General features: G+C 50.9%; 1 protein-coding gene and 1 long non-coding RNA gene across 2 annotated transcripts in view; one reads left to right on the top strand and one right to left on the bottom strand.

Annotated features, from left to right (window-relative positions):
* Window positions 1–2,352, top strand: part of LOC107195832 — a 3,065-nt gene extending 713 nt beyond the window's left edge. The window contains exons 2-3 of the long non-coding RNA XR_001517074.2: window positions 483–536; window positions 729–2,352. This is a non-coding gene — a long non-coding RNA (uncharacterized LOC107195832). The remainder of the gene's footprint in view (window positions 1–482; window positions 537–728) is intronic.
* Window positions 2,353–3,638: 1,286 nt separating this feature from the next.
* PTX4 (pentraxin 4) lies at window positions 3,639–10,528 on the bottom strand. Its single transcript, XM_006913980.2, has 3 exons — window positions 7,578–10,528; window positions 6,242–6,875; window positions 3,639–4,440 (listed from the first exon to the last, which is right to left on the bottom strand). The coding sequence occupies exons 1-3, from the start codon at window positions 7,716–7,718 to the stop codon at window positions 3,800–3,802; spliced, it is 1,416 nt and encodes a 471-aa protein (XP_006914042.1). The 5' UTR covers window positions 7,719–10,528; the 3' UTR covers window positions 3,639–3,799.
* Window positions 10,529–11,496: the final 968 nt, after the last annotated feature.

The following is an 11,496-nucleotide window of genomic DNA, read 5'->3' as shown; positions in this document are numbered from 1 at the left end:
GGAGGGGCAGGGGAATCAGATAAACCTAAATTGAGGGAACAACTGCTAACAACGAGTCAGCTCTGTTTCATAATGTCAGTGTCGTGAAAAACAAATGCCAAGAAACTGCCTTTGATGAAAGGAGATGAAAGGAGATTAAAGAGACAATGCAACTAAAGGCTCTTCTATTACTCTGGCATTATTGGGACATTGGAGAAGATTGGCTATGCACTATGCTTTAGGTAGTAGTAGTAGTATAGCATTGTGTGATCATTTTAGGAATCGTATCAGAAAAGGTCCTTGTTCTCAGGAGATACATACTGAAATATATAAGAGAATGCTCTTGTCATATGATGTCTGCAAATCAGTCTCAAATGATTCACAATGTAATCATAACCATAACATGTAGTTACCTACAGGAAAAAATGCGATGAAATGTTAACACTTGATGAATTTAGGATATTTATGACATGCAATGTTTTTGTCTTGCAACTTTTTTTTAGGTTTGAAACTTAAAAAGATTTTGAAAGTTCTTTAGAGACTCTGAGGCTGAGAAGGTAAGGGAGTCCCTCTCGCCACATAATTCAAAATAAAATTAAAACTAAAACTAAAATAAAAGGAAGGAAGTCCAACAGGGTTGTGAATTTCCCCCATGATTATTGGGCAACACTTTTCAGGAAATACTAAAAACTACTTTCTTATAAAAAACATGTTTCTTCATCAGTGTGACCTATCTTTGCTCTTTCTAGTGATGGTGACAAGACTGTGATGACCCCCAATTGGTGGACAAGGGCATTGGAGGCTAGGACGAGAAGCTGGCTCACACAAGGCCCTGAGGAGCAGGCAGGGTCAGACCTGGTTGGTTTGACTGAATTGAGTGAATGAGCAGGGTTTGCGTGAAGGTGCCCAGGCGGGCAGGAGAGCTGAGCAGAGCACTAGGGGAATGAGAACGGTCTATACGATGACGGGATTGTGCGGAGAGCATGGACCATTTCTGTGGCTAAGCAGGGTAGGGCTGATCCCAAAGGTCATCCCTGTCAGACAAGGAGCCTGAACTTGTCCTTTAGCTGGACAAGGGAATTTGTCCTTTTGCTGGACAAGTGAACTTGTGCTTTTGCTGGACAAGTAGACTTTTTAGAGGACAAATAGGCTAGGGTAGGTGTTGTGGGGAAAGGGAGAACCCAGCCTAGGCTCCGTGTCAGGACCCGCTCCTGCAGCAAAAGGAGGGCTCTGGGTCGTTTTGTCCTCTTTCTACAGAAACCCAATGGATCAGGTCAAAGGTGGAATTTGATGAAATTAGGGGTGGATGTGGCTCATGCTTCAAAATGCATGTGTATTTTGTCACTGAGCCCACAGGGACGGTGGATATTTTAAGATGCACATTCAGATTCCTCTGCTCCAAAACCTGGACTGGCTTTCCTTGTCCTGCCAGACAGAGCTCAGACCCCTCAGCTGGACAGGCTGGCCCTTGCCAAACTACCAGCCACCTGAGCTCCCACCAACTTGTCTTACTCCCACTCCAAGTCCTTGACCTGGCTGCTCTGTGATCCTGGAGGGCCCCCTCCCAGCAAAGTGTCCCAAATGTGGCAACCCACAGTGATGCCTCCTTCCACCAAACTTCTGTGGCTTTAGTGTCTTCAGACACACAGCAGAACGCTGCTGTGCTCAGTGACACATCCTGAGTCCCCCAGGGCATTATAAGCACCCAAAAGCAGGGAAGGGATGGGAAATAACATTCTGTATGATCTTCTTTATACATGTTGTAGCATGTGTCAATGCTTCATTACTTCCCCACGAAGGAATGAAGCATTGACACATGCTACAACATGAATGAACTTGGAGAAAGTTTGCTGAGTGAAAGAAGCTAGGGACATTGCTGTCCCTAGAGAAATATTTACTAATCAAATTGCCAGTCTTCCCAAAGGAAAGTCGTTATCCCTCCCACCTCAATGGCCAACTGGTATGGAGCAAGAGCTCCAGAAAAGGCAAGAGGAAATGGACAAAGCCTGGGATGTGCAAGAGGAAGCAGAAGCCAGTTATCCAGAAAGGCTTCACGTGGCCGCCCAGGGGGTTTCCAGTACTAGAACGCCTCTTCTGACCTTGACTCATGGAAGATTGCATTGGGGAGATGTTAGGCTGAGTCTTCCAGCTGAAGGCCTAGAATTGCTGGGGCCACAGACAGCTCTGCAGGGATAGGAATGCTACTGAGGGACCCACGGGACCAATTTAGGGCACCTCCCCCAGGGGGTGGTACGTTTGGGTCTTCTTGATGAATCACCAATATTATAGGGTTAATTTACGTCACACTGAAACTTAAAGTAAACCTATGCCTGTACTAATTGTCAAGGCATGTTTTATTACATGACAATTCAATAAAAAAAAAAAAAAAAAAAAGGTTGTCCAAAAGACAGACTATATCAAGTGTTGGCAAGAGTATGGAGAAATGGGAACCTTTATATATTGTTGGTGGGACTATAAAATGATGCAGCCACTTTGGAGACCAGTTTGGCAGTTCCTTTGAAAATTTAGACATGAATTTACCATACAATCCAGCAATTCTACTCCTAGGTATCCAGTTATGATAAATAAAAACATATGTCTACACAAAGACCCATATGAGAACGTATATAGTAGCTTTATTCACAATAGCCTCAAACTGAAAACAACCCAAATATCCATCAACTGCTGAATGGATAAACAAAATGTGACCCATTACAATGAATAGTATTCAGCCACACGAAGGAATGAAGCATTGACACATGCTACAACATGAATGAACTTGGAGAAAGTTTGCTGAGTGAAAGAAGCTAGATGCAAAAGGACAACTCCTATATGATTCCATTTATATGAAAGGTCCAGAACAGGAAAATCCAGAGATAGAGAGCAGATCAGTGGTAGCCAGAGCTGGGGGGAGGGGCTCGGGTAGGGATAGAGAGACTGCTAATTGGCATGATTTTTTTGTGTGTATGTGTGGAGGGTGCAATGGAAATGTTCTAAAACTGGATTGTGGCGATGGTTGCACAATTCAGTAAATTTACCAAAAATCTTTGAACTTTATACTTGAACTGGGTGAATTTTACAGTATGAAAAATTATACTCCAATACAATTGCTTTAAAAGCATTGCCTTTCCATCGTTAATGTTTATTTCTGAATAGGTTGTGCTCTTTGTGGGTTCCTGTTCCTGGCAGCTCTGGCGGCCTCACCAGCCATCGCAGGACTTTGAGGAAACCCCTTGGGCTCCTGGTGAATGGGGGCTATATTGTTGGGGGCCAAGAAATGGATTCTCCAGCCCTTTTCATGAGATGTTGGAACAAGGATCGCCCAAAGGGAAACTTCCATAAGCCACTTTGAGAGAGGGCGATGACTGTTCACATGCCACCCACGCAGTTTCAAGGAAAACAGCAGTTCTCTAGGAAGTAGCCCATAATGGCCACAAGAGGAGGCCCTGTGAGAATCTAGTGCTCCCATCTTACCAGGTCAGATCTTGTTGAAATGATGTCATATTACAGAGTGGGTGACTGTAAGGATGCTGTGGTGAGGGAAGGAATGCAATTCTCAGGGACCCCGACTCCCACCTCTGCCCATTGCCCTCTCTCTCTACAAGTTTCCTTGACACCCCCTCCCCCCATGGAATGCCCACATTCTATGTTAGACAGCCGGTGTGCCTGGCCCAGGTTGGAGTCAGCATCCTGCCCTTCGCTTCCCAGTCTGGGTGGGGGCTCTCCGTGGAGTGTGTTGAGGTTGGGGTGGCCGGGCACGGCTGGAGACTTGTTCCCCTGCCAGCCTAGAGCATGACCATAGCTCCCAGGTGATGAGGTCTCAAGGACACAGCTCTAGGCAGGTGCAGTTCACCCTCTGCACAAATCCACCTACTGATGTGGCATTGGCCAGTGTCAGGATGGCGCCCGGAGGGAGCTCCTTCCCAGTGGCAAGGTGTGAGACTTCCCTGGGGACCAGCGCACGGTCCCATATGGCCAGACCTGCTATGCTCCCCACGAAGGCCTCAGAGCTGTCAAACCCACCCCCCATGCTGTCTTGCTCCTGGCCCAGCACCAGGGACCCACCAGAAGAGATCTCATAGCCCTCCCTGAAGTGGGAGCCAGTGGCCACTAGCCTGCGGTCCACGTGGAGCCAGTACCTGCCCAGGATGGATGTCCAGATGACACACATGTGGTGCCACTGGCCGTCCAGTAGCAGCTGCAGGGGTAGCTCCCTGAAGGCCGGGTCTCCGATCACAAAGTGGATGGAGCCTGGGGATAGGGAGTCCCGGCCGTGCAACACCAGCTTGTTGTCATTCTCCTCGGTGGCATAGGAGAGGAGGGTGCCCAGGCGGCCCAAGGCTGTGCGGACCCAGCTGCAGACAGACAGGGCCCGAAGGCCCAAGGGGAAGCTGGGACTGAGAAAGACCACATTCTCGGTGGAGGCATTTGGGAAGACGAGTGCAAGGCCCACGCTGCAAACTAGAAACACAGGGGAGACAGTCAGCCTCTGCACCACAAAGCCACCCAGAAATACCTAGAAGCTTCGAGAAATATACAGAAACACCCATGCTCCAAGGAATGCCCTTTGCCCCAGGCAAGTGGGCCTGAGACCTCAGAAGCTGATCTTCATCAATCACTAACTGTGAGGTTTGTGTCTCATTATCTTCACACACAAGCCCCATCTGGTAGGCAGAAAGACTGAGAACCAGGGCAGTCATATGCATTGCTAAGGAGCAGGTCTGAGCTGACACTCTACCACTAGCGTAGCCTCTGTGTGTTTACAGTGGCAGCTGTAACAAATCTCCACAAACTCAGTGGCTCAACACAACACAGATTTAGTATCTACAGTTCTGGGGGTCAGAAGTACGACAGATCTCACTGAGCTAGCTAGAATCATGGTGTTGGCAGGGCTGGTTTCTTCTGGAGGCTTCAGTGATAAGCTCCTTCCTACCCTTTCCAGCTTCTAGAGATGCCTGCATCTGTGGCTTGCAGCCCTTCCTCCATCTTCAAAGTATATCCCTCTGACCTCTGCTTCTTCGTCACATCTCTGATCCTGACACTCCTGCCTTCCTCTTACAAGGACCCCTGTGATGACACTGGACCATAATCCAGGATCATCTCCCACTTCGAAATCACAACCTCAAAGTCTTTTTTGTCACATGAAGTGACACATCCACAGAGTCCCAGGATCAGGACCTGGACATCTTTGGGGGCCATCGCCCTGCTGACCAGATGTCCTGCCAGGTCTGCCTGACAGAAGGGTCTGTGGGGCAGGCGTGGGCCTGCAGCTGCTGCATCTGGTCCAAGGTTCTGATCAGCAGGCTGGGGGCAGAGCCCGAAAATATACTTCCCTAGCCTATCGACCCATTGGGTTCAAGGATGCAGGGCATTCTGTGGCCGGCCCCAAGCTTCTCTTTCTACCTTGGGGGCTCTTGTCATAGGGAAGCAGTCCTAAACTGGAGGTAACTGTGCTTTTAGGGTACATCTAGCAATGTCTGAACACAGTTTTAGTTGTCAGAGCTTTTGGGAGCAACCCTATAGCTATTCATTTCTTGGGAGTCCTGGTAGTTTACTTAGGGTCAACTAACGGGTCCTGTCTTATTGGTGAGGCCACCAGAGACCCTGGGAGGAAAGGGAACACTGCTTAAAATTAAGGGGCCCAGGGGGCTGCTAAACCAGACAGAGGGATCAACCTATCAAAAATGAAAGTTAAAGATGAACTGGAATCTAGTGGATGGAGACTGGGGATGCTGCTAAACATCCTAAAGTGCCTGGGTCGGCTCCCACAACTAAGGACCGCCTGGCCCCAAATGTCAGTAATGCTGCAGTGGAGAACACCTCACCTGGGATATCAGAGCCAGCTTTACAAAGCCCTGGGAACCTCCGTGGGTGGGCACAAACCCCACAGAGGTGTTGGCTGAGCGGGGTTACCGCAGAGAGGGCTCATGCTGGTGAGGGCATCGGTGGGATCCCGCCAGTCCCGATGAGGCCAGACTCTGATTTGGAGTGGGCATATACAGACCGCTGGGCAGCACCCTGTCATATGTGCACATTCACTCCTAATACCCAGGCAGGGGGGTGGCCTGACCTGCCAGGGACCTGAAGACTGTCTTTCACCTGGATGGCCCCTTTCTTCTGGGTGGAGTATGAAGGGTGTGAAGCCAGTATCCTCTCCACATAGCCCCAAGCAGATAGCTTTTGGGAGGGGACTGGAGATCTAAGGAGGAGTGAGAGGGAGAAATAGAGGCAGATGGGCGAAGGACAGTTCCACAGTACTTACTCTCTCCCGGTATCTCAGGAGGCTGTGCCCTCTGACTGCCTAGGTCTGGGGGCTCCTGTGATCCCTGGAGACGGCCAGCGAAGTCCTGGGGTGGGTCCCTGGGCTCAGGCAAAGCTCTGAGCACCTGCCTGGCCCCCTGCAGCTTTGGGGAGCTTGGGCTTGGTGGCCCAGGCTGGGCAGGAGGCCAGACCGGGTCTTCGGTACCCAGGCCAGCCACCTGCAGCCACCCCTTGAGACTAGCCAGTCTGGCACCCTGGCTCTGCACAACGTGCATCAGATGAGCCAGTGTGTCCTGCAGGGCCCGCACATCCAGGACCAGGCTGGACAGGGCTTCCCTCTGTGCCTCCTGCTCCTTCCTCTCCCGGGTGTGCTGCTGGCTCCTCTCACTCAGGGCGGTGCTCAAGGCCAGCAGCCTAGAGTCCACCTTCCGGCTCCTGTGCTGCGTCTTCTTCATCCAGGTCTTGAGGTGGCCCAGGTCACCCTGCACAGCAGCCTGTGACTGGTTGACCACCAGAGCCACGGCCTGGCTCTCTTGGGCCAGGTTCCGGAACCGGGCATCAATGTTGAAGGACAGGTTGTAGTTGCTGGCGATGGCCTGCAGGTGTGTTAAGGTCACCTCCCGGAAACTCCGAAACTGCAGAGGACACACAGTAACCATGGGGGCCAGGGCAGGGAAGGGCAAGGAACAAGCCTTCCCTGCTGTACTTCTGTGGTGCCTACTGAGAGCCAGTGGATCACCTCGACCAGCCCCTTCACAGATGAGCTCAGAGAGGCAGGGCACGAACCCAAGGTCACTCAGCAGCACTGTGCAGGCTGAGGCCTCCTGCTCTTCACCCCTGACCCTCAGGCTCCTCCCTGTGAGTGGATGGATGCCAGAACTATGTGAGCTATTTGTGGGGGTCAAAGTGGGGAGTACTTGACACAGGACTGACACATGCAGGGTGCTCGGGAACTGGCTATCAACCCATATGGGAGCATCTGCTTCATGGTGGACATGAGACCTTACCCCCATGCCCAGTGTCGCTGTCCCATCTGTCTGCCATGGCCCCAGCATGCCTTCAGTCACATCCCTGGGGGCTTCCCACCCCCTCCCAGCCTCTGACTCCCACCCAACCCTCATGTGTCAGAATCTTCATTGTCTTCAGAACGGGGCCCAGGAAACCTTTTTTGCTGGTTTCCAACTATAGGTGAAATTAATGTTGGCTGATAAAAAGAACTACAAACTCCACATCTGTGGTCACAGAGTGCCGATACTATTCCATTTCTGTAACATCCATCCTACCTCTTTTGTCAATTAAAAAAAAAATCAACCGCTCCACAGAGTAGGTATACTTACCTGCTCCTCCAGTCGGCGGAGCCTCTCGAAAAATGGTTTTCTTTGCCCTGCAGGGCCAGCTTCCTGGGACAAAGCGCCATGCAGATATATAGGCACGAAAATAAGGAAGAAAGACAGGGTCTTCCTGCCCAGGCAGCCCATTCTGAGATGGACGAGGAGTGGTGTCACCGCCGACTATGGGAGGATGATTTGTGCTCCTGCCTCAGCCCATGCTCCCTCTAGCTCTAAGTGGAAAGGTTTTCCTTCTTTGACTCTGGCTGAGGGTCAGGTATTTCCTGCCACCGAGTGAAAGGCATTTGCCTTTCAGCCCACGGGCTCTGGAGAATTGGGGGTTCCTAAGGAGACAAGCTTAAAACAGATACAGTTTCTTTAGAAAATAATTCTACAGGGTGGAAGCCTTGGTCTGGCTGGCTCAGAGGCAGAAGGGGGTGATTGCTTTAGCAGGGGCACATGGACTCATGTTCCCACAAAAGGAAGTTGGAGCAGGACAGGGAACCTCGCTGAGGCCAGGAAGTCCTTGGAGCCAACTCTGCAGTGGGGCCCAGTATCCCATCATGCACAGTGCGTCCTGTGATGCCATCTCTCTCTTAGGTTAGGCAAAAGATGTGAGATTGGGAGCCACTTTAATTTATTTTGGGGAATAGATTGTGTAGTGGGCTGAATTGTGACTCCAAATAAGGTAGGTCCAAGTCCTAATCTCAATATCCGCGAATGGGGTCTTATTTGGAAAAAAGTCTTTGCAGATGTACAAGCCCCTTCTTACTTGTTCCCCTGTATACTGTCTCCTGCTTAATATGAAAACTCAGCCAAGGATGATTAGACACTCGGAAGCTTCTAACAGGAACAACGAAAATCTGCCCAAACAGAAAAGGAACCTAGGAAACAATGCTGAGAGCCAAGAAAAAGCTCAAAAAAGTTCTAATCAATACCCTCAGAAAGACAAAAAAAGTTTTATGTCCACAAGGCAAGAAATGGATGCTACAAAAAATGGAATAATCAGAAAGGAAGAAGTTGCTCTTGGAAATAAAAACTGACCCACCCCACCCCCCAAATAAAAAATAACAGAAAAGCTGAAAGGCAAAATTAAAGCAAGTGGCCAGAAAGTAGGGGAGAAAGACAAAGAAATGGAAAAAGAAAACATTACATTTAAGATCAATCTAACAAAATGAAACTGTAAAGAGTGAGACTAAAGAAAACGATGGAAAAAATTGTTAGGAAGATTACCCAGGAAGGTGTCACAGACAAGGGCATCTGTCATTTTTAAGACCACATGTCAGAGAGCACTGAATCAAGGAAAGGCAACTGACCCCAAGGCTCCTCTCATCAAGTGTCAGAACACAGCAGACAAGGAGGAGATCCTAACCATGTCCAGAGAGAAAACCTGGTTGCATGGGAAGGATTGAGACTTTCCCCAGAGAACTGTTGGCTATCTCAGTAACAGTGCTGGCTGCCAAAGGCAGAGGAGCGAACCTTAACATTTCCAAGTGAAAATGATTTTCATTTAAAATTGTGCATCTAGCTCAAATGTAAATTGACCTGGAGCAAAGAATAAAGGCATTTTCCAGATATACCAAGGTTTAAGAAACTTACTTTCTGTGTACTGTTTTGTGAGGTTACTGGATAATAGGAAAATAGGGGAATAAAGGATGATTGCAGTAGCTCTAATCCAGAAGTGGACTGGGAGGAATTTTCAGAGAGCCTCAGGAAGGCATCATCCTCGACTCCTTGCTCTCTGTCACACCCCACATCAACTCTAACTTCACAGAAACATCCCAGGTCAGGCAGTCGGTTTTCACCACCTGGACCACATCAGTCTTTGCACCAATCGGCCCAGCGGGACTCCTTGCATCTGGGGCTACCCCCTACTGCCCATTCTCCTAACTGCATCCAGGTGGATGGTTTAAAATGGGACTGCCCTCGGTCACTCATCTTCTGACCCCGCCTAATTTTTCTTATCCATATTTGCCATCTGGCATATTGCGCATGTACTTCATTTGTCCCCCTGATCTGTGAGGAGGGAATTTATCTCTTCATTCTCTGCCCTGAAGAGTGCTTGCTGCATGCAGCAGTCATTTAATTAATGTATGTTGAAAGAATAAATGTTTCCCAGATTTCCCCACAAGAATCGTCTAGGCTGAAATAGCACCTCTTTGCAAGATCTTCCCAGATTGCTCCTCGACGCTGCCTATAGGAGCTTCTGCAAGACGGAGGTTCCTATGTGCGCTGCGCATTGTAACAGCCACTAGCCACAGGTAGCTACAAGCCCTTAAAAAATGGCTAGTACGACCAAGGAAATGACCTGTTCCTTTTACTTGTTTCCAGCTTTCTTTCCATAGCCACCTGCGGTTGGTTGTCACGTGCTGAACGTGCAGGTATTTCATAACCCTGACTCATTTACACTGCTTTATTCATGAATCCCTGAAACCATCCCCGTTGATGCGGTGCGTTTCCCTGTAGGGGATGTAGCTCGGAGAGAGCAGGGTCTTGCCTCAGGGATGGGGAGCGAGGCCTGGCACCTGGTCGGCGCTCAGCAGGTATTGTGGAGGCGCGCACGCGTGGCACTCGGGAGAGAACTGGGGCTCCGGAGTGCAGGGAGAGATGGTGACCACTCCGGGAAAGATGGACACGTTGGCAGACGGAAGGCTGGCCCCTCAGAGCCTGAAGAACCGAGCTCGGAGCCACGTGGAGGAACGCAACCCAGACCACAAGCGGGACTACGCGCTGAAGGTCCCCTCCCTATCCAGCGCAGGCGCGGATGAGGCCGCCCGCCCCGCGCCTCTTCCGGCTTCCCGGTTTAGCCGCAGATTCGTCACGATCGGCCAGCGGGGACCAGCCCAACAGGCTCAGAGAAATTAGCCGCAGCTCTCTCCGGGCCCGCAGATTTTGTGATCTCGGGCCGCGCGCGCTGAGAACCGAGCGTGGAGCTGGGCCTCGCGGCCGTAGCGAATCGACGGTGGGTCGGCAGCGGCGGGGCGGGGCCTGAGCGCGCCGCAGCCACGCCTGGGACCGAGCGGTCGCGCACCGCCCTGCGACCTCTGCCCTCCACCGATACCCCTCCTCCAGTCGCCGAGATCCGCCCCCGTCCCACGAGGCCCCGCTTCCCGCCACGCCACGAGGTGGGATCTGGGCGCTCGCTGGAGAGGGAGCGTGGGACCGGCCAGTCGCTGGTCTCGGCGCACCGCGTGCGGGAGCTCGCGTAGACCCGGCTGGTCTGGGATCCCCCCAGGCTCGTGAGGACACTCTAAGGTCCCTAATACAGCCTTATCAAGTGGCTGGGTGCACTGGTGACAGATGCCTACTCAATGATTGTTAGGTCTGCAGGGGCTTCTGACCTGTAAATACTGCCCACAGATAGTTGTAATTTCTGGGAAGGAAGCGAGTTTGTCTAGGTGAACCGCAGATGGGTACATCAGGGAGTAGGAAGAGCATTGATGGGTGCCTCTAGACCAGGGTCTTCCCGCCTGGGCCTCTGCACTGTGGCACTTGGTTTGTATAGTCCTTTCTTGAAGGCGGGGGGGGGGGGGCGGGGTTGGGTGTGGCTGTTCCGTGCATTATGGGATGTTTACAGCATCCTAGGTCCTTACTGCTCCTAGTTGTGACAACTGAAGATGTCTACTGGCACATGTCCTTGGGAGATTGCCTTGCTGTGGAAGGTGTCATGGAGGGCCTCAGACCCTGAAACAGACTTCTAGTGGAAACAGTGACAGATGCCTGAGGGGGAGGATACTGCTGGGTGACAGCAGGGGTGGGAAGGAATGGGATTTCCAGGAAGCTTAATAGAAGACCAGAGGTTTCTGAGAGTATATGAAAAAGGCTTTCTTATCTGAGACTGGGTCCTGTGTGGATGCCCATGGCCCCTTGCATTTCTCATGTCCTTTCCTATGAACAGGATGGATCCAGTGCTTTCTTCTGTCCGGCT

This window comes from Pteropus alecto, unplaced genomic scaffold (assembly GCF_000325575.1).
Source record: "Pteropus alecto unplaced genomic scaffold, ASM32557v1 scaffold44, whole genome shotgun sequence".
Lineage (NCBI taxonomy): Eukaryota > Metazoa > Chordata > Mammalia > Chiroptera > Pteropodidae > Pteropus > Pteropus alecto.
Note: the sequence above shows the minus strand (reverse complement) of the source record. Positions and strands in the feature narration are given on the sequence as shown.

Bases quoted from the DNA above. Each gene is read 5' to 3' on its own strand.
- PTX4 (XM_006913980.2), bottom strand. From the start codon at position 7,718: ATGGGCTGCCTGGGCAGGAAGACCCTGTCTTTCTTCCTTATTTTCGTG. The intron at 6,876-7,577 runs GTAAGTATACCT...TGTCCTCTGCAG, and splicing joins TCCGCCGACTGGAGGAGCAG to TTTCGGAGTTTCCGGGAGGT. The intron at 4,441-6,241 runs GTAAGTACTGTG...CTGTGTTTCTAG, and splicing joins TCCTGAGATACCGGGAGAGA to TTTGCAGCGTGGGCCTTGCA.